Below are 27,576 nucleotides of genomic sequence, written 5' to 3' on the forward strand. Positions count from 1 at the left end.
TCCCTTAAATATTCAGCACTGTCTCCTTTTCAGTGTAAGCTCATTGTCCATAGCATGTTGTCATGCATTCATCTGTAAATTAACCTTTGATACTCTTCTTTGTTTTGCTTTCAGAATACTTTATTGATGAGATGTAAACAGACAGTGTGACATTCCAGTGGGGATTACTAAAACCACCAAGAACATATAGCGGGATAATCCCGGTGGCCACCCGTGGTTTTCAACAGACATAAAGGTATCATCAAAAGCACCAATAAGAAGGTCCAGAATTCAGAGGTAAAGGGTCAAATAATCCAAAGCTTCATTACTGTCTCAGTGAAAACACACGGCGATGACCTAAGAACCTAAAGCTGATAGCAGATGTTAAGGAAAATGTGAGCAAGTGAAGAAGCTTAAAGACAACATAACCTCATTAACCAGGTAGTTTGGGCCACATAATATCTACACAATAAAAGGGTGCGTTAAAAAGAGGGAAAAAAAGAGTGAGGGCCAAATTATCTTTTGCAAAATGCTAGTTTTGAAAGTTAAAATGAAAGACACGGTTTAGAGTTTGTTTTCATAATAGAAAGAGGGAGGAAAACATCAGCAGGACATGATGAATAAGCATTAAGAAAGCAGTTATAGTTCCCTGGTGGTGACACCCTTTTTTATGGGTGTAGCATATTGACCCCCTTTTTCTTCACTCTCACACTGAGCTGAGGTCTGACTACTGCTGGAGTCAAATTCAAGCTCAGGGAAAAGTGAGACTCTTTGTAAATTGCTTCCATAGTCGTGCTCCAGATTCTCTACCGAGTTCTTCAGCTTATTAGCAGAAGCACTTTTAGTTCCTGACATAGTCCCAGACAGTGTTAAGTGGCTGTTATCGCATGGCCACTGACACATCTGGGAAAAATCTTTACAGCAACACAGAATGGAGAGAATTTGGGAAATGATTGTATCAGTAACTGCTTTTCACCCCTTTACTGTAAAGCAACTGGTCTCTTAGGAGATGTGGTAGGTAATTGTCACAGTTAAAGCAATCCAGATGCTGTGGCGTGCTCTGGCTTTCTGAATTCACTTTCACAATCTAGGAGAAACTCTGGCATCATAATCTGGAGACACTTTCAGGACACTGCTGCCCGGCTGTCACTGTTTTGGTCGTGTGTATCGCTGTGAGGCTTGAACTAGCTTGCCACATAGCAAGATAGCAAGCAGAGAAAACCCGTTCATTAAAATGTTCGTGAATAGTCCCAGACACCATCTATTTCTTGAAAAGGAGGCTGGAAACAAGAGATGGAGAAAAAGAAGCAAATACAGATGTGTATATATCATTTTCCACAATTGATGAGTGCAAATAAAATTAAGCCTCTTAATTAATCCTATTTATTAGGTGGAGACAGCAGCTACTCTCTAGCATGTGTGGCCCAGGGCCACTTCTGAGACCACTGCTGTCAGAGGCTGGACTACTTTATACCTCTGTGGATTAATATAACCAGCAATATAAGAATACATATTTCATCTAAAAAATGTTCAGGCCTCAGCAGACAGACAGTTGGATGCTGGGAATTATACATAAGTGTTTTTTTTTTCTTTTTAAAACAGATGATGACGACAAGACGATGATTTAATCCTCCTTAATTGGGTGAAATGGAAGGAATGGGGAATAAAATAAAATCAGTAGATCGACCCACATCTGTCACTGTAGTGGTTTTACAGAACCTACAAATGGGGGGAAAAAAACTGCTGAATAAAACTTGAGGCTAAGGGGTTTCAAAGTGCCATAAAACTTTAAGCCTGAAATGATTTCCATGCATTGATGATAAACTTTGATTTGGGGTCACATGGAACAACTTATTTACTTATTTAGCGACACAGGACCAGAGACATTGTGTCATGTTGCACCATCTTTATATGGACTACTTGAAAATCTGCAACATATAACTGCACATTTTCTTAAAATTTAAGATTCAAATTCTTATAATTACACCTTTTTACTTTTTTACTGCAAATATATGTAAAGAGAGGCTCTACACAAAATTAACTTTAAGCAACTATGATATAAAATATGCTGCTCCATTAACTGCATTATTTTTCTGACAAACCTGCAATTTAAAGTTGTTCAGAGGATCCTGGGCTCGAGGTGTGAAGCAACCTACGCTTCCGTTTTGGTTGCTCATCCTCATCATCATCATCATCAGAAAAAGTCCGGTCAACGGGGATCCCTTCCCAGACCAGATTACGGCCTGCAAAGAGCACAAACAGTTGATACTTCACATACAGAGAAACAGACAGGCTATTAGAGTCTAATTTCATTTCTTTTTAGAATTACATGGGCGGCTACATTACAAAAGCCTAAATTCTTTAGCTTTATGGCTTACACTCATACTCTGTCAGTGTCACTTTTGGTGCATTTTTGGCAGTTCCAGGGCAAATTACCCCAGATAACCACTGTTGACCCCAGAGGACTCCACACCTTCAGAGGTGTGATCTTTATCGGTAATTAAGATCTGGCATTCCTAACAATCTTGGTCACGCTTGGATACAATAGTTTATATAGAGAAGGAAAAACACACCTGTTTGCCCTTCAACACTGCTGCTAGCCCATTCAAATGCAAAGATCGACAGATTGAGGCGCCACGTAAGAACAAAGACATACTTGGGCTGAACTGATTAAGAGCTAAAACTCAGTACTGTAATGGTAATGCTACTGCAGATTCAGTATTTACAGTTACCTTAATGACGAAGGTGTGGAGACTGGTATTAGAGACCCATTATTCCTTTCCCTTAGAGGAGTCACACGTGTGTCCCTCAGGTGACATGCTTTTCTTTAACGTCCCTTTATTCTCCCACTGTCTCTATCTCTTTCAGTCTCTATCGCTCTTATCTTCGAGTTACCTCATTGTGAGCGATTCTTCCTATGGTGTCAGATGCTAAAACTCGAGGTCAAAGAGAGCCTCCAGCTCTGCTCAACATGGAAACACAGCCTGAGGCACAGAGGTCAACAGGGGGCAAACACGTCAAAGGGGAAATGTGTAGTCCATAGCGCTGCCTAATGTTTGATCTGATGCCACGTGTGTGTGTGGACTCACCTGGAGTAATATCAGTGAGTTGTTTCATTGTGTGTATGTTTCGTGTCCATGGATCGGCATAAAGGTGTCTATTAATTAATCGGTTGTTGTGGTTACGAATCTAATACTAGCAGAGAGTGACACGAGCATATGGCTTTTTTCCACCACTGTGCTTTCGGCCAAGAGAAAAAACACCCAAAGACTCATTTCTTTGGGCAGCAGAATAAGTATAAATATATAAATACTAGTACAAATTTTGGAAACACACCCATAATGTTAAAATATTGAGAAGAGAGACAGATTCATAAAGGCACATGTAGGTAAGTGCCTGGAGATGTCACTGACAAGCTGAAAATACAAGAAAGCATTATAAGACTCTTTTGGGCTGCAAACAACTGACTGTGTGAGCCAAGCCCCACACGGGCTAATCTACCTCCTCCATCCATCTTCACTGAAGCCAAGACGGGACACAGAACACAGAGCAGAGGGTGCATGCGCATGTGTTTGCGATCGAGAGCACAGAAAATAAGAGCCAAGCAACACAATCTGCTGAACGACATCAATGTGTTTTTCAACTGTATTCTCTCGGGGTGGTTTGAGTTTGGCTGCAACCACAAACACAACCATTGATACAGTGATCTAGGTTTTCTCAGTAGATTGCAACACTACAGTACAGGGGGGTATGACTCAGATGTGACGTCACTCCTGCACTGCGAGACGCAGGAAGGTGAAGACCACCTAATGGCCAGCAGTGCTGAAGCAATCTCAACAGTCTTGTGTGGGTTTATGACTCAAGTGTTTCCCAGAACCCTTCGACCAGAAGGTATGCGCTCTGCTTATGTGTGCTTTTAAGTTTATGCTCAACCCCTCACCCCCTTGCTTACGTACTCACTTACATTCAACTGTCAACTTTATTGGACAGTAAAATCAGTGAGAGGAAAGCTAAAATTCAAGGGCTTCACTTTGGTCCGCATCATTAGAAAATCAGATTGTGACCTATTACGTCAGAATACTGGGAAAGGGAGTAAATTTGCCCTGTTCAATACTTGCACAACCTGCTCCAAGACATGCAGCTACTGGAACACAAGCTTGTTTTGAGAAAAGCTGAAACAGCTTGTTTATACTTGCTGAAATACTGAAAAACAATTGCATCTGGGCCATGGATCATTCCCCCATGTTGTTATATACCCCATTAATCTCCCTGTGAGTAGGAAAGGTTGGTGGTTGTTTTTACACATTCGGTGTCAGTAGTTGTGGCGACTAACTGGTCATTCAGAGGGTGAGCGTACAACAGTCTCATCATCTGGGAAACCACTGTTGATTGGGACTGTTTTTCCATCTGACACAAGCAAACACACCCATACACACAGACACACACACCTGTAATGAGGATAGTTGGCTCCAGAGAGGGCTGGATGCTCTGACTGGTCTCCTCTCCTCTGTCCGGACTGCTTTCACCTTGAGTTGTGAGATTGTCACTGAAAGAATTTACAGAAGAAGTGTTTCCTGTAACACCCATAAACTGAACCCTCAGTCAGATAAGTGGACATGCTTTAGAAACTACAGCAGAGTATCTCATTTTACTGTGCTGGCAAAACTTTTGAGTACTCATCTTTCAGTGTTAAATATTACTGACCACAAAGGACAGTGGCACAGCCAGACATGTGAGCAGAAACTATGAGTAAAATCTTCCATACTCTGTACCAAGTGGCCTGTAATGATGAAAGCTATTTAACAAGCCTGACTGAAAACAAGTTAGCCAAAGCCAGAGGTGTGGCAAGCACACATGTGGATCTGACAGCACTTTGTTGAGTTTCTTAGAAAACAAAACTTGCAAGTGTGGATCTAAAACAAAGACAGGAACGTTTTGATTTATTCTATGTTTGGCCAAAATCTAAATACATAACTCCACGTATTTACAACACAGTGCACAGGGAGAGTACCCCTTTCAGGTGAAGGCTGCTCCACTGAAAATCAAAGGGTGAAGTCATTTTAAACTGACTGAAAACTTTACTGGACATTACCAGACTAGGACCTGCTTGTTACTGGTTAACGTGTAACTACATAAATTGAAATAGACTGAATGTACAAAAACCTGTCAACGAATGGAAAATTAGCATTTTGTTTTAGAATGAATTATTATTATTATAAACAATCAACTGATGATACTGGTTTCTGAAATTTACCAAAGAACTGTCTGTTTTTGTCCATCTTAGATTAAAAGTTAAATGAACTGTGGCTTATTCAAAATCAGTCATCAAAATTCTAAGATATCTTATATTTTTTAGTTGCCTCTATTCACAGGTGCATTTTGGGTGCTATTTAAATAACAAAAATCATTGGTTTGGTATACAGGTAAAACCCTTCTATGGACATAACATACAACATTCAGTTGTTTCTGTCCTTAAATTGGACTTTTAAGGCCGATAACAGAATCACAGCACTCGATGCAGACCTTTGTACACCCTCCTCGTCGCTCGGATGGTCGTCCGAGTTTCGAAGCTTATTGACAGCCTCCTGCAGACCTCTGATCTTGGCCTTCTTCTTATTCAGCACCATGACAAAACGTGAGTACAGTTCCTTCTCTAACGCTTCCTTTTTCTGAACCTGCTGCTCGAGCCTGGTGAGAAAAACACGTGCATATGACAACAATATTCTGCATGGAGGTTTCATGCTCTTGTCGGCTATCTGATAGTAATTTGCAAAGGTGAATGACGCTAATGCCAAAAGTCCTGTGTGAACTTAATGCTGTACTCTGGAGAGAAATCAACAAGCAAATAAACAACAGCACATTTTATTTTTAAGGAGTCACATGCCAGGCATTAATAAAATTGAAGACATGTGAATCACTTGAAGTAAGTTCCCAGAAAATTACAAACCCAGCTTGCAATAATGGGTGGATCCCATTCTCAAATGGGCGACCGGTGATGATGTCATACTGGGTGATTTTTGTGGATATAAACAAGCTGGCAACTTAAAGAGCAAAAGGAGTGTGCATGCAGACAAAGCAATCAACAATAAATGCCAGCCCAGAACATCTTAAGAAAATTATGAGATTCTGTTGAATTATTTCTGTCATTATCCTTACTGTCCGAGTATTCGCTGGTGATCCTGCTTCAATTTACAGTTTTGCTCCAACAATCGTGAGTTTTCTGTCTCCAGATCTGTGCTGCGCTTTAGGGACTGTGCAATCATGTCACGGGTCAGCTCTAGAGGGTCTGGAGATGGCTGGAGCTCCACAGAGCCCAAGTGCACCTGAAGCAAGGAGGGAAAGAAGCTCAGCGACAGAAAGTAAAATGAGACAGCAAGACAAAGTTTGGTTTGCAAGTCATTGAAGAAGATAGACTCAGTCTTTCTTCCTTTGCACTGAGAAGTAACTTCCACTTGCCTCCCTTTGAGGGCAACCAACAAACAGGACAGGTTTACAACTACCTCTGAAGTACCTGGGGATCCTCTGCTAGAAGTTAGGAGTGACCTGGGAATGTCGCATCTGGCATCAAAATCGTGACTACGAAAATGATCCATCACTAGCTTCCAAAATCAGTTCACTGTGAAAAATGAGTAAGCTTCACACTTCTACCATTACAATGAGTCTACAGTACAAAGTACCACAAATATTACATAAGATTTTCTCTGAAGCAGGAGACTTTTTTTCAGATGATGGGGAGTGTCCTTCTGTCTGGGAGAAACAGAAGATGAATTCACTGGTCAAATGCAAAGTACGCGAGTGAGAGCAAAGTTTCCTCTCTGTTGATTTTTGTCGGTGAGTCTTTGGAATCGCAAGCAGGCTTCATATGTAATAAAACATTCCTCATTTGGATTGCATCTTGGCTCTAAGTCACAGGTCAGGGCTGAGGCAAAAAGCAGTGAGCAAAGAAATGAAGAAATTCTAACTTTTAGGTGATGTGTTGTTTTTTTAAAGAGGAAAATGTTATCCTAATTAACAATAGAAACGATGTTTAATATGGTTCATATCATATAGCTGTATTATCTTTGCTTGTTACCTTGGAGATGTTTCCATTTACACACCTACACATAAGTACTCCTCAAAAAGAACTGAAAAACCAGAAGGTAATGAGGTGTTAAATCTTCACTTAGCTGGGTGAGGTCGCAGACCCACTGCAATAAAGCCACCATCTTCAAATGCTCTCATAAAATACTTGTCATTTTTGTCCTGGGCTGATTCTGTTCTGGCAGGCCACACACCTGTTTTCCCCTTTTCTGGTGAACCTAAACATGTGTTACTGAGCAGACAGTGGCTTCATATTGCCCCAATTTTATATCCTAAGCACTCCTGTGCCCTGGTGCCTTTCGTTCAGTTTCAAAATTTTCCGTCTTCTCTTTTTCTTCTTCCATGGAGGTATTTCACACTCCCATCAGCACCAGCTGTACTCTGTGTTCAGTAGTGGTTGAATGTGGTCTCTTAGGGCCTTGAACACTAACTGTTAATGGCTGTTACAAAACTCTGACAATAACAAAGACATTTTATAGAAACAGGGAAAACTAGGCGTGTTCTACAAAGCATGTTCGGCTAGCTTGAGAAAACCTAAGATCCCAGTCAGAAAAAAGTGCCATCAAGATGGTAGTTATCAGCTTTCTTTGCTAACCTGGAGTTTCTTCTTCAGGCTCCATGTGCACTCACATTAATTATAACGCATTGTTTGACTGGTGCTGCAAATAAGGCGAGCAACCAGGCCTAATGCGGCAGAAAAACATTCATTTGTAATAATAATAAACGCTTAATAGCTCGCAGTGTGATCAGCTCTGACTCTGTCCCATTGTTACATGTTCCAAGAACACGTAGGAATTGCTTTAGTTTGTTGCCAAACCAAAGTGAAATGAATTCTGTTGCTTGATTTAATTCTGGGTGGTAAATTGCTTACAAATGAAACTGATCAGTTTTCTGATCCGTGGCCTAGTAGCTGTAATTCCAGCAGTGTAAAAAAAAAAAAGACTGCAGCTGTTTTCTGCTTGACCATCTGAACATGAATGCATGCAAACAAGAGTACTCAACTTTCCTCGCTGACGCATCTCACTTTGTAGTAAAACCATCTGGACTACTTTTTAAAGCAGGAAGTACAACATCAAAGCAGAGGCCCTTTCATAAAATGACCAAAACACAGACGTTATACATTAAACATGACAGGAACATGACAGGAACATTTAAATATAAATTGACTCCAACGTGTATCACCTATCGATAACAACAACAGTAGAATATTTGCGTATTCAAAGACAAACAGAACATAATTTAATGCACTTCTTTCAATCTACAACATAATTAAATCTGCATTTTCTCTCACAGGAGAGAAAATATAGAAAACCTGTGACCACTGAAGCAAAATTACGCACTGTAGTTCATATACAGGGTGGGCCATTTAAATGGATACACCGTAATAACATGGGAATGGTTGGTGATATTAAAGTCCTGTTTGTGGCACATTAGTATATGTGAGGGGGCAAACTCTTCAAGATGGGTGGTGACCATGGTGGCCATTTAGAAGTCGGCCATCTTGGATAAAACTTTTGTTTTTTCAATAGGAAGTGGGCCATGTGACACATCAAACTTATTGGTAATGTCACAAGAAAAACAATGGTGTGCTTGGTTTCAACGTAACTTTATTCTTTCATGAGTTATTTACAAGTTTCTCTTTGTTCACAGCCTTTGACATGTCGAAGAGGTTAACACGTGAGGAGTGGATCGAAATTGTGTTGATATCTGGTGAACGCAGTAACCGGGTCATTGCAGCAGATTTCAATGCAAGACACCCTACGAGACCACCCATCTCCCATGCTACAGTTAGCAAACTGCTTGCTAAGTTTCGTGAAACTGGTTCAGTGTTGGATTTCCCAAAATGTGGACGCAAGAAAACTGTCACTAATGAAGAAACATCAGTGGCTGTCCTAGCTTCATTCAGCAAGAGCCCACAGCGTAGCACTCGCCGCATGTCACTGGAGAGTGGCATTAGTCGAACATCCCTTCAGCGGATATTAGCTACTCACAAATGGCACCCTTACAAACTCCAGCTACTGCAGCATCTCAACGAGGATGACCCAGATCGGCGCACAGAATTTGCAGAATGGGCAAAAAAAAAATTGGAACAGGACCCTCAGTTCACGCAGAAGATTTTGTTCAGTGATGAGGCAAACTTTTATGTGAATGGTGAAGTTGGTGTGGTATATGGGGTACAACGATAGTGGGTCCATTCTTCATCAATGGAAACCTCAAGGCCACTGGATATTTGAAATTGCTACATGATGACATGTTTCCCTCTTTGTGCACTGAAGCTGGCACGTTCCCTGAGTTTTTCCAGCAAGATTGTGCACCACCACATTATGGGTGCCAGGTCCGAACATTCCTAGATGAACAGTTTCCTGGAAAGTAGATTGGTCATCGTGGGCCAGTTGAATGGCCCCCAAGGTCTCCCGATCTGACCCCCTTAGACTTTTATCTTTGGGGTCATCTGAAGGCAATTGTCTATGGTGTGAAGATACGAGATGTGCAGCACCTGAAACTACGGATACTGGATGCCTGTGCTGGCATTTCTCCTGCGGTGTTGCTCTCAGTGTGTGAAGAGTGGGAGAAGAGGGTTGCATTGACAATCCAACACAATGGGCAGCACATTGAACACATGTTATAAGTGGTCAGAAACTTGTAAATAACTCATGAAAGAATAAAGTTACGTTGAAACCAAGCACACCATTGTTTTTCTTGTGACATTACCAATAAGTTTGATGTGTCACATGGCCCTCTTCCTATTGAAAAAACAAAAGTTTTATCCAAGATGGCCGACTTCTAAATGGCCACCATGGTCACCACCCATCTTGAAGAGTTTGCCCCCTCACATATACTAATGTGCCACAAACAGGACTTTAATATCACCAACCAGTCTCATTTTATTACGGTGTATCCATATAAATGGCCCACCCTGTAGTCTAACATAACACTGACATAAAATGGCCCCAAAACACTACTTTTCTCAGTTTTGGGCCTTGGACTTGGAAGGGATGTGTTTGTCTCTGTACATCCATATCAAGGCTCCATCAGTCTGCAAAACTTCACAAATATGGAAAAGACTACAGGGAGATTGATGACCACCAAAAAATCTGTGGCAGCAGTAATCAAGCCATGTAGCCATGTAGCCAGCTGAGTGTAGGCATGGAGCTCCATTTACCCCGCCTGCTTCTTAGTTGGTAATTTGTTTGGATTGTTATAAGCTGTGCCAGTTTACACTTGGCACACTGCTCTCCTCTGGTCTCTGCGTGGTCTGGTAGATGCTGATTTCCAGACTGTGTTAACGCACAGCTGTTTTCTGCCTGCGATGGCCTGACGACACTTCTCCAGGGCGGACCCTCCCTCTTGTGCTGCGATGGCTGGCATAAACTCAAACACTGTCAAACCATCTGGTTCTGTGACTGCACTATTAGATTAAAGTATTATTAAACTATTAGATTTCAAAATCTTGTTCAACTTTACACTTGTATTCTGTATTACCGGTGACTGTCCAAACACAAGGAGCTCTTTCAATATCATTTGACAATACAAGTTTTGGGGGGTAAAACTGTAATGTAAATGTTCAGCTTCGTCAGCGTCCATGCCGACAGTGCTCAGACTGATCACAACAAAAGCCAGCTTAATGGAATCAGGACTCAGAGAAGACCACACGGATGCTATTCCCAAGAACTCGTAAAAAAGTGGAGCAACACCAGTGATCCAGTGCAGCCTCTTCTAGAAGGGGTAACTTGTGTGAGCATTAGAAATTATCAACAAGTTGACATAGCTGTGATTCAGTTATTGTGCAAGTTAAGGTCCACTGTTAATATTAAACACTGAGATGTGTGTAGATAGAGTAAGAATGGGAATTTCTGCCATAAATGTTAATGTTAATAGAGAGAAGTGATCAAGATCCAGATGCACCAACTTGTATAGTATAACAGGGTACATGCAGTCATGGTCAAAAGTTTACACTAATGGGCATCATGGGCATGAATGTTAGGGTAATTTGGGGCTTTTAATGATTTGTTTGTTCTTTTTTAAGGTAGAATGAATGTACAGCATACATTTTCAATAACTCTACAAAACAAGAATTGAGTGCACAAGCTTGAATTTATTTTGGATTTTGTCTAATCTACACAATGTCCCTTAGCAAGTTGAACACAGACCAGATGCTTTTGGTAGCCATCAACACGTTTCTGGCATGATTCTGGCTGCATGTTTGACCGCGATTCTTGGGGATGTTTGACCACTATTGTTGGCAGAATTAGTAAACTTCATTTAAATTGGTTTGTTCCTGGCATTGGCCCAGCCTTTAAGCCTAGTCCACACATTTTCAATAGACACACAGTCGGGGCTTTGGTAGGCCATTCCAGAAGCTTACTGGAGTCGATTTTTAACAACTGCAGATTCCAAGATCATCAGTTCAAACAATTGTTTGTACATATTATTGATTGTGATGTGGAAAAAGAAGAGTTACAAGAAATCATTCAAAGCCCAGATAACTTCCGACAGCAAGTAAAGACAGAAGGGAAGTTTGAGAAAAGATCGAACTCCTCCTTGACTCCTTACAATCTCTGCCTTAATCTCTGCTGAGTTCCCCTCTGGAGGAAAGGCTCCTGCAATAAATCAGCTCCAAGATAAAAGATAATATAAAGGCTCTGTTGAGTACTCTAATATTTCTATGATATGTTATGTTATGCTGAAGAATGATGTTCCCTAGATTTTCTCTCAATCTATAATAATGCTGAACTTTATCTTCGATGTTTTAGACACCGACTCACAAATCTTCCTAACCAACATGTCAACATTGTATTACCCTAATAAGACACTAGACAGAGACATCTAAAGTGCTGGAAGAACAACCTTTATTTACAGGATTAACTTTAGCAATGGAACTCAGCTGCTGTTTATTTATTCTCCTCCTTTTTTTTAAATACCAAAGGTAGTGTTTTTTCACTGTCTTTAGTCAAAGGTTATCTGAGAAGACCTACTGCAGTAAACACATCACCAAATATTTAACATTACTCTATGGAAGTAATAAGGAGTATTGTACACTAAACAGAGGTATAAATATGAAAACGCAGGCAAGCAGGATACAAATATCTAGATATCAGTGACAGACAGAAATAAATGTTTCTGTAAGTGATCAACGTTAAAACACAGCAATGGACTAGAAGTGCTTTTTTCCCTTATTTTCTTGAGCTTGGGCTCCTCTCCTGGGAAACAGAGATAAAGTTAAAGGTCAGTCTGCACACTGCTGCCAGCCACTGCAAAGATGTGGGAGGTCAGACTGTTTGTCTGTGATGCACAACCCACTACCACATTTTTTTTTACTGTTGCTGAACTGAAACAACACTAAAATAAGCAAACTGCTCACAGCAGTTGTTCCAGCCTCTAACGAAATTCAATATATGTCTTATAACACTTAACTTTCTGGACAGAGGGACATGGATAAATTCACTCAAATGAAATGAGATGCTTCATAAACCTAGTTTCTTCTGAGATGCAAGTGATGAATAATCTACATACTGTGGATGTACAATCTTCTTCTATGTATGCAAATTTGTCCAACATTTCAATGTGGTCCAGTGTGTGTGGTCTAACTGTTTGTTTATGTTAGTCTGTGTGTGTCTCCAGCTTGCAAACCAGACCATAAGGTCAAATGTTGACATAGGTGTCGAGGACAAAGCCAGAAGAACACAGTCCCATTGAAAATGATACCATAACACACTGTGGCCACAGAGGACTGAAAGCTTTCCATGTCACTCCATCTGGCACACCGCTGGAGATCTAAAAGGTAATATGGCCCTAAGGATAAAAGAATACCTTGCTTTAACAACTGGTGACCAATGATATGAAGAAATGCAATGCCAGGCAAATGCGCTCATGTTCATCTAAATCCTAGTAAAAACACAGTGAACATGTCCCTGATAAAAGTTTTTTTTATTCTCTATCTGGAAAAAGCTATTGTGTCTTAAGGACCGGGGAAGTGAGTGGGTGATCACTGAGCGCACGATACAAAGAGACAGTGTGCAAGAGTGGGCATGGACACTGACGTCTGGGCATCGAAGCAGAGATCCGTTTGTCCCATCAGTTCCCTTATCTGCTCTGCAGAGGCGTGAGGCCAGATAGAGTCCAGGAAGTGAAGGGCGAAAGCAATGAGTCCATCCCGATAACACACACTTTCACATATGCGGCAAGGACGATGTGGCACCGAACTAACTGGAGTGCAGATACTGTGGGAAAATACTTAATGGTCACTTCAGTTTGCAGCAGAACAGGAACAACAGTCACTCTAAGCTCTGATTGTCATTCAAATTGTAGAGGCTACAACTACAAATCTGACTACTATTGTAGAAAGCTGCAGGTGGCACCAGCAGGAGAAACGTGTTGGTGGATCAGACTCTTCTGTGTGGTCGGTGTTCAAATCTGGCCTCCAGCTGTGCCACAATTTCCCAGACTTCAATGGGACTGCAAAAGCTAAAGATGCAACCAATTTGTCCTCATTTTTGCTATTGGTGTTTGAGTCAGTGCAGTTTTTGTTTGTTTTTTTGTGTTTTTGTTTTTAAACTCAAACCACAATAAAAGCATTTGGCCAACTTCATGGCAATGAAAAATTTGCAATTACAAAAATGAATTTAGGGAATTCTCTACTCGAGCCAAACAATTCTATTGTTAACGTTGTATACAATAATGGAGTGCTATGACAAACCCATGATGTTAAAACACACACACACACACAACATTATCAGTTATCCAGGGGCTTCCTGTGATTTTCTAAAACCTGTCACTTTCACTTTAGGTCGTATTTCAGCGCCAGCCTCGAAGCGCCGGGATTTGGACCGTAATTTTTGACAGCTGACAGAAGATGACTGAAGCCACAGGCGAACGAATGGAACACAGATGTGTCCATGTTTTATGTTTGTCAAATAAAAGTTATCGTGTAGTTCACTGGGGATTCCAGATGTGCAGCTTAACACCAACCACAAATTTCACTGGAGGAGCCTAAGTTCTCTTATTCTTGAGTATAAATTTATCCATTGTGTACTTGAACATGACAGATTAAAATTGTCAGCAAATCATGTGCATGATCATTTTTTAAGAGATGGGTACTTGGAATGAATATCTGAATTCCAAATTAGAAAGAAGATCCTATGAATGGCCAAAAGTGAAAACTTTATAGATAAAAAAGATAACAATAACAAGTGACCTTCAGTAATTCTTCCATAGTTAATCAGCCATTCATTAGCAATTTTTACACAGCTCTTTGTTTGCTTGTATTAAGTTGTCCTTGGCTTTATGTTCAAAGATTTTTAGTATTTTATTATTATTATGTATTTTTTGTCAGTGAGAAGCTTACAGCTATGTCTGAAGAAGAAGCAGTGGGTCTAAAAAACTATCTAGAGCAGATTAGAAGTATTGGAAATTCATATCCTTAAGAAATCATTAAAAAAAATATCCAGTGGAGATCTGACACAGGGCCAGAAAGATGCATTTGCCATTTGCCAAAATGTCAATATATAAAGAGGAGATCATGAGAGAGGTACAACAGTTAGCGTCCACAGCCATCTGTAAAACATGTTGGAGGCTCTGTCATGGTTTGGGGCAACATTTCAGCCAGTGGTGTTGAGGAACACTAAAAAATACTGTGAGATTTTGATTCACTGTGCAGTAACATCTGTAAACCGCCTGAGTAGCAACAGCTTTACTTTTTCATCATGACAATGATCTCAAACACACTGCCACAGTGGAGGACCATCAGTAATTGATTGCCCTCCCCAGAGCCTGGACATCAAAATTATTGAAGCAGTATGACATCATGTCGGCAGAGAACAGAACAAAAGGCAGCCAACATCCAAAGAAGAGCTTTGCATTTCCTTCAAGAAACCTCTCTACTTCAAGATTAGGTTTCAAACTTTCCTTTTTGATAAAGTATGTGGTTGGGGCTGGATCAAGTGACCCTGAATTCTCCCTTGGCCGTGTTGCAGTGGGTTTAGCTTGCTGGGGGCTTCCCATGATGCACTGAGCGCTTCTTCTTCACTCACCTTTTTTTCACTCACTACGTGTTTATGCACCATTTTGCATTTAACCAGTAGTTGTGTGGATGCTGGAAGCATTGAATTTTTTATGCAATATTTTTTGCCCATTTCTGCCACATTATCAGTGGGGTCACTAGTTTTCCTTGCCTGGTTGAGCTGTGTTTTAGCTCAGTGAGATGAGCACCCGTTCTCAGAGTGGGAGGCCCGGGTTCAAATCCCGCTTATGGCAACATTTCTTTCATTTAATAGTTAAACTTTTTTTTAACTCTTTTCAACACAAATTTCAGCTTTTTCAGCTGTTTTCAGCAAAAACCTCTTTTCAGCAGAAATTCTGCTGATTGAACTCTTTTAAGCAGAATTTTCATCTCTTTTCAGCCCAAATTCTGCTTATTCACCTCTTCTGCAAAATTTTCAGCCTTTTCACCTCTTATTAGCACAAATCTCAGCAGCTTCTGCTCATTTCAGCAGAATTGTCCGTCTCTCCACCTCTTCTTTGTGAGAATGAGTTTGACTCATTGAGAGTGACTTTGGCTTAGTGAGATGAGTAACCGCCTTGAAACTAGGAGGGCCAGGTTCAAATCCTGCTCATGGCAACAATTTTTTTCACCACTTTTCAGCAACAATTTCTCTGTCTTTACCCCTATCAGTAGAATTTTTGGCTTTTCACCACTTTTCAGCAAAAAAATTCTACTTCTTCACTTCTTTTCAGCAGAATTTTCAGTTTCTTTAATGCCATACAATTTTTTGAAGCTTTTCATCTTTTTCAGTCATTTTCAGCAGACAGCTTCAGCGTTCCGGCATCCACACAGCATTTTCGCAGGAAATGCAAACTTTTTCTAGTTAATATTAATCTCTGGCTCTCTTCCACAGTGTATCTTCTATCCTGTTTCTTGTAATTGAAATGAAAACTACTACACTACTACTACTACTAACACACACTCCTATTTATAAACTCTCACTGCATCAAGCTTGTGAGAAGTGAGAAAATGTCTTTGCGTGGAGAATGATTAACTTTCTAATGAAGTTAGTTGTTAAAAAATGTAGCTTCGTATGTCAAAAAACAGAGGCTATGAAGAGACCAATATAAAAAATGGAAACACCTTATTGTAGCACAGAAATGCAACTGACTCAGGCAGGTAAAAAATACACTAAAATCTTCAAAATGAAAAATATATAAATATATAAAAAAAAATGTTAAAATATGAACTACACACACTCTTAGAGATAGTATGACAGTAAATTAACAAGTGATCTATCCAAACTCTTAGGTTTGTGGATTTAACACCACACATTTGCAGAAGATTTAAGTTAAGAGTTCAGTGCTGGATTTTTGACAGATGCGTACTTAAACAGACATTAAGGAGGAGATTATGTCTAACTTATGTGTGTAAAACACCTGCTTAGCTGTAGTTTAACATGAAACAGCCGACTGTATTCATCATTACAGCGTCTGAGGTCATAATCATGAAATATTAATGTCATGTCAAGTCTACCACCTGTTGTGTCTCCACCTTCTTTTCTTCTCTTTCTAAAGGAAACTTGCCCCCTCAAATTAGCCTCGAGAAATATGTTAAACTTTTTAACCTTTGACATGTAAATAAGGGGGGCAGTACGAGGACAGATTAGGAAAAAATACTATAAACAGAAGGCGTAGGAATAAAATGGGAATTTGCACTTTATAAAAAGTTTGGTCATGATGGGTTTTTTTCTACCACACACATTCTGCACATCGTGAAGATAACTGCAACCATGGAGTTTTAGGGCAACTACCAATCATTTTCTGTGGTCCAACAAGAATGGGTCCCTCGTGATAAATGAATGAGTTCCAGCAGCCGTTTTCACACCTGCAATCCAGCAGACGCAGGTGCATGTAGGAATACGAATGTCTGCAGCTCCCTCACCTCCATCTCTAAACGACCTGATTTACCCCAAACTGTTGTGAGATCATGTTTAAAAACAGCTGGTGACTTAATGAAGTGTAATGAGGCATTTTTAATGGAGAGCATAAGGTGTTACAATAATCAAGGCATCTTAAAGTATGTGTAAATTACTGTTAACATCAGTAATGTACTGTGGGATCCCATATGGAAAAGATATATATAAATCTTGTAAAGTTTGTATCTGTTTTGTGTGAAACTTGTATGAGAAGCATACAAGAGTGAAAACAGATATAAGATCCCTTGAAAAATTATATAAATGAAACTTGTGTGTTTTGGCTACTTACTAAAACAATATATGAAAGTAATGAGAAAGTAATGAGCTCATAAGCCTTATATGATTCACTATATGAAGTAGGCCACATCTTATGCAAGTCTTTTATAAGTTTTTAGTATGTCTTTTCCAGTGTGAACGGCACAAATCCGATATTTTCAAATCCGATCTGGGTCACTTTCGTATGTGGTACTGAATCCGATACATATCCGATGTTTTAGAAAGCGACTGCTGTTTGAACGGTCATGTCGCATTAAATCCGTCTTTTACGTCACTGACACAAGACAGACGCCAATTATCAGCGCCGGAGAAGCGCCCGAGAAGACATCACGAACGCTTCCTGGCCATCCAGTGTAGATGTTAGTGAAACTGTTGGGAAGACAACGTGAACATTTTATTTGTACTGTATAATCTGCAGATTGTGACAGAAATCTGCAACTATCCTTTGAAGCACCGCTCCTCTAAAACAGCAATAAGGATCATTTTTAATGTATTTACATTATTATGTAAATAACAAAATAACTTAAAGCCAAAATTGGGAAACGTAAAGTCCGAAGTCTTTATATTAAGGGCCATCAGTCAAACAATACTGTTTGGTCTGGGTTTAAACAGAGCGCGTTGTGTGTGACATCTTCTTTTGCGCATGCGGGCCGCTTTGAGCGTTCACACTAGAGCACGTTTGCTGTCGCATTTTATTTGTAGTGTGAACAAGCAGACAAAAAAATCGGATTTGATCAAAAAATCGGAATTGAGCATTAAGACCTGCAGTGTGAATGTAGCCTAAGTCTGCACATGTCTGGACATGGACACGTGCACGCAAAGGCCCCGTTGCCCACAATAATAGAGATAAAGAAAGCCAAGAGGATCTGAAGAAAGAAAAGGGGTCTAATCAACTGTCTTTTTAAATGGCTAGATGAGGATGGCCCTCTCCATAAATCTGGGTTTTATGGTTACTACAGTGTTCCTAACCTCCTGGGGTTCTTCCTCTGCCAGAACAGCATTACAAGAGCCCAAAGTAACCTCCTCCTCAGAGGCACCATCTCACAGTTTGAAAAAAATAACATCAAAATCAACCGCCATGGCCTGTGCTTCATCAAGCGTGTCATTCCTGCCTGCCTGAGCAAAGCATACAACGTGTTTCTAAACTTTTTCAGCATTTGTCAGTGACTGTTGCATAAATTCAACATTGCAACAGTGTGAGCCAACATTATCTTTTCTTGTAACAAACCTTTAGTCAGCAGCCTTTTTCTCATTTTCCAGCTACAGCCATTAAACCACTAACTAATAACACTACCTTTGGATGACTGGTAACAAACTGCACTGAATACTTCCTGTCTGTAGCCTGAAGGCCACCAAGCCTTTCTAATTCTCCTTTAATGTGGGGAAACTATAAACCTTATCTTTTCAACGGTCCCTTGTAAAAAACCGAAAAGAAAGAAAAAAAGGAAAATCAAGAAGACTTCCTTTCGATTTTGTTGTGTGTCGTTAGATGTCCTCAGGGAACAGTGACAAGAGGGGAGTCCATGATGTTGTGGAAGATGAAATACAGATAATACATCATGTTTTACTCAGTACACATTGTGTACTGATCCAAAAGATTGGGGTCTATCATTGAGGCCCATCACTGAGGCCTCTGTTTCAAAGCTACAGGCAAGGAAAATCACAACTGCTGCCCTTTTTACACTTGTGCCACAACAATGCAAAGCATGAAACAGCAGCAGTTTCTCTTCATTTGTTACGAACATTTAGGCTGAAAACAACCCTGCATTAAAATATTTTATATATTAAAGTGAAGCCAACATTGACAAGTCTTAAAAAAACCAACATGCATGTGATCGGCCACCAGGGGGTGTTTCCTGTGGTTGCAAAAAGTCTTTCAATTCTACAGAAGCTTATATTTAAGGATGAGGGTATGCTCTCTGGTCCTTAGCCAATAAATATGCTGTTCATCCCTCCCTTATCACAAGATGGCAACAGCGAGAATATTCAATCTGAGACTTCAAAAGCTAACAGGGGACATCACAATACTCATGTCTATCTTTTCTATTTGCCAAAAATGCTGCTGCCTCATCAATAGTCTCTTAAGAGGTGGAGACACAATCTTGAAAGAGCTTTCTCTTTTGAGTTGTGAGTTGTAGCATTCATCTTGTAAAACCTATCATTTATTTAAGGCAAGACCCAAGGGCTAATGTAAAGACAGGCTAGGACCCTTCTCTTATGTAACATCCAAAGCATCAGCTGTCTTTTCAAAAACCTATTGTCCATATTGCTTGATCTGATTGCTTGACATCGCTTAAGTGTTTGCTGTAACCATCTGCAAACTAGTCAACTTGCAGTTTACGTTATTGTCTTCAATACTGGCATAAACAGGTTTTGTAAAGGTCACTGTGACAAAATTCTTATTGGTTTATCGGTGACTCAACATTCATTTTAATACATACTTTTAACAAAAACTTAATCCTGATTTATCTGTAGCCTGGCTCAATTTCTATGTTTAGCACTTTGTACCATAAAATGCTAAACATAATGAATGATTATTGTAGCAAACACTGTACAAATCCACCCAAAACCTTACCGAAATGTCATTACAAGTCTTCTCATACAAGAGACAACGGCGATCAGCAGAGAGGCCAAAAGTATACATCTCCTTGTCTTCGCTTTTTCCTCCTCCACTTTTTGTTAGTGCTTGAAGAAGATCCTCAACATATCTCTCTCTTGGGACTCCTATGTCATTGGCTTCCCTTGTCATATCATCCTCTGAAACTGACAAAAAAAAGCATTGCTCAAACATCTTATATTCTTTTAAAAGGCATTTTTTTCATTTTTAAAAATTATTTTCAAAGCTGTACACCTGACAGAAACTGGACAGAGGGGAAGGAGCCGATTACAGAACAAGAAGTGTAAACATTTATTATGTAGTAACCCATGAATGCACGTGAAAGCGGATTTGAAAGGAAGCATGCAGAGAAACCAAGGGGACTGTCATCAGCTGCTGCACAGCTGCTAACGTTGGCTTGAAAGTCCCAATTAGCACATGAAACAGAGAAATACTGACGAGCTAAATGCCTGCACGTAGCTGTCACAAACTCATCTCCACCTGTCAACTCTCCAGATGGACAGCAATGGAAAACTAGAGAGCAGTTATGTTCCAGATGTCCTTCCAGAGTATGGGCATTCATGTACAGACACACACAGGCACACATAGACACTCACTAGTGGCTTACTATATACAAAGACAAGCCTTGTAAATTTTAATCTGCTTTATACACCTGTAAGCTGCAGCGTAGGACTGAAGAAGGATGATGAAACGAGGTCACGTCTGTCCCTCTTGTTAAAAGACCAACAGTTATAACACTATGATAAGGAGGTCAGCCAGGTGCCCTGACAGCTTGGATGAATGGGTGCCTGATGAATAGCAGCCCTGGTAACCACTCAGACTAGGTAATTAGAAAAAAATGAAAGTCCTTCTGTTACACATAAGCCTAAAATTAAGGTAATTTTCAACTGTTCTAAACTATTCTTCTTACATCTCAAATATTTACCTTCTCCAATCCATGCTGAGCTGCCATTAGTAAGAGCTAATGTGAAACCAGCACCCAGGTCTATGGCCCAGTCCACTCGCAGGAAGTACGGAGTATCAGGATCATCACTTAGTCTTATCTGATGAACTGTACCGCTCATGTTTCTCACATGTCCGAAACCTGCAGAAAACCGAACACAGAAATTCAAACACTCTAAACAAGAAGACATTAAAAAGCAATTTTCCGGCAACAATTCGCATGAGTGTTTAGAACATTTTGTAGGTTTGTTAGTTTTGAGTCCTAAGACCTCCTTCGAAGACAGTGCTCTAATCAATCTGTTTTCGTGGTGTAAGATTGTGTTAATCTTCCCTTTGCATCAATGTGGTTCATTGTTTCACTCCTTGGATTTGGTAATAAAAAAACGTTCCTGTGTATGCCTTCAGTGGGGGTCTCTCTGAGTCAGTGGGACCACACGGAGATTAACATGTTTTGGCAGGTTTTTGTGTCTGCCTTGAAACCACCAGGAAAGTAATTACATGCTGTTAAAGATAAATAGAGGAATATTACTGAAACAAACCAGTTGTTTCACTGGTTTTATACAATTAGTACATTATCAAATTTATACAGTAGCGTGCAAATGCATCCAGCCAGACATTGACATTGGCTGCTTTTTCACTCATTTTCAGTCCAGTCTTTATATGCCAACTCTACACATAATATGCAAGTTAGGAAAGAAGTGATTTTAAATTGCATGTTTGGGTATTTTGGTACTCGTAATGTGTTGCAAAACTTAGATGAATTTACAGAAAATGTCAAAGACGACAGGCATAAAATAATATTTTTTATACCAGAAAAAAAAAAAGTGATTCCCAAAGAGCTACAAGGGAAAAAAACTATCTTCAACAGAATATCCATAAAAAATATGGGGAAAAAATCAGCAAAGAGATGCATCTGGCCCTTCACTTGATTCATCTACTATTGAAACGGCCTCAAGTCTCAAGGACAGCTTTCAAGAAGTTATACTTAAGGAAGGGAAACAGTAAGAAAATGCTGAGATATGCCAAATTACACAAGAACTGGACTGAAAATCAGTGGCAAAAGGTCTTATAAACAATGATGCAAAAACTGAAAATTTTGGTTCAAATCATCATCATCAGTTTGTACGAAGGAGGTCAGGAAAGAGGTACAGCAGTGAGTGTCTATATCCATCAGTACAACACAGTCTAGGCTCTTTCACGGTTTGGGTCTTCATTTCAGCCAGTAGTGTTGGAGATCTTGACAAAATGGATGTAATTATGAATGCAAAAAAGTCAGATTTTGATCCAACATACAGTACCAAGTTTAGCTAAGAGAGCTCAGGCTGTGTTGAAGAATAAAGCTGGTTGTACCAAAGAGTTACTTTTAAGCTTGTTACAGTTGTTTTTGCTTTTTATGCTGTAATTCATGTGTGTTTGCTAATGTTTCAATAAATCACTACATCCATTTCCCACTTTCTAAGCACAATATGAAATAAGGGACGCTTTTGCACAGTTCTGTATTTCTTAATGGGAGCTTAAACTATCCTACTAATGCCAGAAACAGCCTGTTATGAAAAATGTGTTGTGAAAAAAGTTGGTCTAATGATTACAATAACTTTAACGTAATTATCCCTAAAAAAAAGGGGGGGTGGGGGTGTCTTTGATTGCTAGTAAACTTTTACTTGATTATGCATATCTAGGTCAGAACGTATGATTACTGCTTCCACATCGAGTGAGAGGTGAGTTGGACAGCTTCCCTGCTTAAATACAGGGCAAAGTGAGTGGAGACGGAGGAAAAAACAAGATAGCTTAATTGGCAGTTAGCCAAGCTGAACATGTCTGAAAAAATGAAAATGAGTGCCTTTGGACGTTGTGCTTTAAGTTATGATGTGACATGTATCCCCCCCCATATATGCTGACAGAGCAGGTGGTCAAGGTTATTCAAAATGAGACATGATCTGACACAGGGGTACGCACACACCCTATTCACACACACAAACACACATGCATGCACAAGGAACTGTGCAAAAAGATTAAAGTTGACCCTTTGTGCCTTACGAAGGGGTGTGGCTAGGCAAAGGGGCCAACCAAGACGAGGGAGCTGAAGGCATCAACTTTAACCTCATAAAGTGAGCCCGGCTACTCATTAGTTACTGTAACATCTGTTGTTCAGGGACGCTGACCCTGTGGTAATGACAGAAGGACTTCAATTAAATAAACAGCACTGTCTGTGAGGAATGGAGAGCTACTCAGAACCATCAAAGCCAATACTGATTTCTCACTGTTCAGCATCTGTTCAGTAACACAGCCAGCAGAGGCAATCATCTGAATTGCTTAAATCATCAACTAAAACTACTCTAGAGATTCGACACATAGCTTTTACGTTCTTTTTCTACTCCTTCTGTAATTTTTTGCTCAACCTTTTCATTGTCATTTCTTCTGGATTGCCTCATTCGCAAACTGCAAGACTTAATTCTGTTTAGAGGAAGTACCAGGCCAATGAGTCACAAAGAGGGCCTGTAATTATGCATCTTGTGCCTTAAACAAGGAGTTCACAAGGAGTAAAGAAAAAGCCAAGATAGCTGACTCGCTCCTTTGTGAGCCTTGACAATTAGACCCATCCTCTCACTGTACTTTCACTGGACTTCTCCTGTTTTCTCCAACACAATAAGCTCAAGACGAAAAGGACAACTCTTTGGTAAATCCACTGCTTTTATGAACAGTTAGGGATTAAAGCAATGCTGCCCTAAACAACAGTAAGCAGGGCTGGGGCCTTTTGTTCGTTATTCTTTCCAGGTATTGGCTTCAGCCACTGGGCACAGTTACAGAAAATATAATATTTACTATAGTAAATCAAGGCCTTAAAGCTAAAACATCTGTCTGAACTGGGCTACACCCTGATCATGTCAGAGGCAGACTTTGTGAAATGTCCCCATAAGCTAGCTGATAGATGCCTCGGCATTAAAACCAGGGTTTAAAAAAGCACTGTAATTTAACAAGATGCTTCGAACATATATTACTGCTGTCTGAAGGGGAAAATGTGATGTAGCGGTAATGGGAAACAAAAAAGTAGGACATGTTGCACAACATGACACGCCTTCACTTACATGCAGAAACGTATTCCGAACTTTATTATAGATTATAGATGGAAAGCTTTCTTTTCACCACTGGGTAGGAAAATAAGTTGATATTGGTCAAAAAATAATGAGTACCTACAGTACTCCTATCGCCTGATAGGAGGCAAACTTTCTGCAGTCACAGTCTGACTTGGACTGACTGCAATCACTTTCAGAGAGATTGTTGAAGGTTTGCAAGTTATTGCTGTATAATGTATAAATGCAGACAGATTGCCATAAGTCTGAATTAATCTTTGTCAGTGAGCACAACTCAAGGGGACTCAACTCAACTGGCTGCCAGCTGGTTGTATTCTGATTATATTCCTGTAGCACAGGTAGGTTACTGAGGGCAAATGTAATAGTTAAATGTGAATTTCTGTCTATATAGACAGCAACAGATTTGTGATTTTTGACAACTTAAAGCAGTTAATTGCTGTATTATCAGAAACAGATTGCATGTAACTGCCAACTTGACTCCATTCAACTAGCAGACTGCTTCTGTCTTATGGCATAATTTATGGCAGTGACAGTGTTTGTATGTTTGACAATCTCATTTTGCAGCAGAAAAATAACTGAACTAATAACTTTATTTTATTAGTTAAAAGAATGAGTACATAATTAGCAGTTTTAAAAAGGGGATCGCAATATATGTTATTGCAATACTCAGCATATTGCAAAATTTTTAAAATTGCAATAGTATATCGTGAGTGAAGTGTTGTGAAAATATCATATTGCAGTGTGTCTGGTGAGTCCCATCTCTATTCAGTACGGTACAATAGTTTGCCTATACCTATAACTCTACTAATCTCTAATTCATTTTGCACTATGAAAATAATCCTAACCCCAAAGAATCATAAAGAACAACTATTTCTTCACTAACAAGAATAAAAAGGAGTCCTGCAGCAATAGGTTATAGTGCCAATGGAGCACTCATCTCTACATCAATCAGCCAGTTCAAGCTAAAATGAAGAGACAGAAGAAACTAAAATATCACTGATCCACTAAAGAATAGTGACTAGGGCCATAATGGATGTTAATGCATTTACTTCTCTTTAGAATGAACATACTCACGTGACAGAACCTGGACTAACAACTGTACTCCTACTGCTGGTTTTGATGACACTAAAACCATTGGAAGAATAATGAAGGCATAACAGATTCTTCATAACAGAAACCACTACTGTAGGCAGACATTATATGTTCAAGCAAGCCAGCCTCCATTATCACAGAAAATGCGTGCAGTGGAGTTTTTCAGATTTTCTTTTGTTCATTTTCTGCTAACTTAATAATATGGTTACAGAAAAAATAAGTACTATTACAGCAAACCACTTGTTTTATAACAGAAACCTCAACACAAGGGGTTTGGAAAAGAAAGGTATTTTGTATTCTGGTGAAATTAGCCAGATCAGGTCAGAGCAGACATCAAACAAGCTGATGTCAGCTTGCTGTAACACTTCCAGTATCCCTTTTCAAAACAACCAAAAGTCAAAAACATCTTTAAAAAAAATAAAGCTTGAGGACTGTTTCACTCTTGCAAATGTAAATATGGCCGGATTTTAGATCTCACAAACAGAAGGCCACACCAAGTCTTGATTTAACTGCAGTAATCAAATGTGCATGTATTGTACTGTAGCCAAAATGGATCACTGTAAACTATAAAAAAGAAAAATAAATTTGACCACATTAAGAGGAATGTAAGCCTACATGTAAGCCCAGCCCATCTCTTTGTCTTAGGAACACATCTGAAGGCAGACATTGTCTTAGACAGCTAAATAATTAGCAGTCTAAGACAATGAGCAAACAAATTTATTCTTCTAATTTCTAGGAGTGCTGAGGAGGGAAATGTCTGGGGGGAATTTATGAAACACTGTTTGAATGCAATCAAGATGCTGCCATGGCTGGTTAGAGAGGGAGGGAACATCATTGTGAAAACTTTGAGAGAAAAGTGGACCACAAAAATTTCTCTCTTACATCACCAAAAGAGAAATATGAGCTGTATAATGTCATTTTTGCGCATTAAAGTTTAAAAACAAAGACAAGCACCCCACTAATGATACCAATTAGCAAAGTATAGTTTTAACACATTTGTCTGTAGACAGTCTACACTGTACGGCGTAGACTGTCTACAGACTTGAACAACTCTCAAGCATTTTCAAGCTAGTACTCAAGTTTGAGAATATAATATCTAAATATTTCTAAATAACGACACAATTTTGGTGCCATGATAGTCTCGGGAGTACCAATTACTCTGTAATGCAAATGTTCATTTCTATTTTTTCCTTTATATATTCAGAATAGATTTTAACATTAACAACGAGCTGGCTCTGCAAGTGCCGACGTCCTAGACTTCAAATAACTTTATCTGCGTTATACGCATCATGTGTTATTACGGAACAAAGCACAGTGATATAGGAGCTATGGCAAGGCGCCGAGTCATTAGCGTGTTATAGACGACCCGTATTTTCTCAGTATGGCTCAATTTCCTCACGTTTTGGCGCCTTAAGTACAAATTCTTCTCAGAGAACTTAGCACTATGTGGACCAATAACTGCGATGTGAAAATGAAGCAATTATTTTATGAAATTGATATCATTGGCGCACTCACTCTTAACAGCTTCAACAGTAGTTTCAACCTTCAACTCTTGTGCCTTCAGCCAATCAACGACAGCGCAGTGCGTCGTTTCGTCACGCAAACCGTGCTTCGCTTTCGTTACGTAAGTTCCAGGGAGGCGGAAGTGTGATGTGGCTTTGATTCCCATTAACAAAAATGGTAAGTTTGTTTTGATAAAACAGATCATTTTGCTCTTTTGCAGCGACGTTTAAGCGTTATTTATCGCAAGTATTGCATATATGACCTGCATCAGCGATAAACTGTGATGGCAGCTTGTGCTTGTAGGACATACAGTAAATGTTAGACTACCGAGCTACTAGTGGTTAGCTGAGTTAGGCTAAAAGTTTAGCAAATCTAGCCATAATGTCACGTTTCCGTTCATGCTATTATACTTTTATTTTAGCGAGTGGGAGCACTTATGTGTCATTACGAGTCGTTTGCCAGACAGGTCAAGTTATCTCTGATTTTTAAATACGACGAGTGCCAGCATCGTAGTGTTTTGAGGTGTGTGCCACGTAGCAAGACAAGGAACAGGGACTACTGCCTGCATGCGTGGGTCCGCTATATTACGGGGTTCTTTATGAGGCTGCACTGATATTTCGAAATAAAACATGTAAATGAATATGTAACCAAAGAAATAAATTATTTCCACAAGGTTTCCGTAAAGTAGAATTTTAAATACGAGCTTGTATTAAGACGGCCTGTTTACACTAAATAAATGATGAATAATGATGAAATGATAAACCAACAGAACCAGGGAACGAGGTAAATTATATAACATTTCATTTTTAAAAGTTCAGCAGTATGTGTACGACACCAATTAAGTCGTTGTAAAATGATGCTTATTTTCTGTAGCAACATTACAGTTTGAGCTATTGAGGGATATTATTAATTCAGCAATAGAAGCAGTTCATAATCTGGAAATTACTTTCAGGTATAGACTTTAAAACCCCCTGTTTAACTCCTATGTTAGTAGTTAAATGTAGTTGTAAACTCATCATGCTCACTACTAGAGCAA

General features: G+C 39.6%; 2 protein-coding genes across 3 annotated transcripts in view; one reads left to right on the plus strand and one right to left on the minus strand.

Annotated features, from left to right (window-relative positions):
• On the minus strand, positions 1-26,711 carry LOC100705798 (DNA repair protein XRCC4). Of its 2 annotated transcripts, none has more exons than XM_005473234.3 (8): positions 26,553-26,711; positions 20,837-20,995; positions 19,870-20,057; positions 6,136-6,302; positions 5,503-5,667; positions 4,428-4,525; positions 2,082-2,222; positions 1-1,698 (listed from the first exon to the last, which is right to left on the minus strand). In XM_005473234.3, the coding sequence occupies exons 1-7, from the start codon at positions 26,704-26,706 to the stop codon at positions 2,089-2,091; spliced, it is 1,065 nt and encodes a 354-aa protein (XP_005473291.1). In that variant the 5' UTR covers positions 26,707-26,711; the 3' UTR covers positions 1-1,698; positions 2,082-2,088. The 2 variants fall into 2 exon arrangements, with proteins under 2 accessions (XP_005473291.1, XP_005473290.1); XM_005473233.4 differs by having other exon boundaries at positions 61-1,259.
• tmem167a (transmembrane protein 167A) overlaps positions 26,581-27,576 on the plus strand; it is a 5,901-nt gene continuing 4,905 nt past the window's right edge. Inside the window, exon 1 of the mRNA XM_003456055.4 lies at positions 26,581-26,717. Within this exon, the coding sequence (XP_003456103.1) occupies positions 26,715-26,717 (3 nt within the window). The 5' untranslated portion in view covers positions 26,581-26,714. The remainder of the gene's footprint in view (positions 26,718-27,576) is intronic.

This window comes from Oreochromis niloticus, linkage group LG12, assembly GCF_001858045.2.
Source record: "Oreochromis niloticus isolate F11D_XX linkage group LG12, O_niloticus_UMD_NMBU, whole genome shotgun sequence".
NCBI lineage: Eukaryota > Metazoa > Chordata > Actinopteri > Cichliformes > Cichlidae > Oreochromis > Oreochromis niloticus.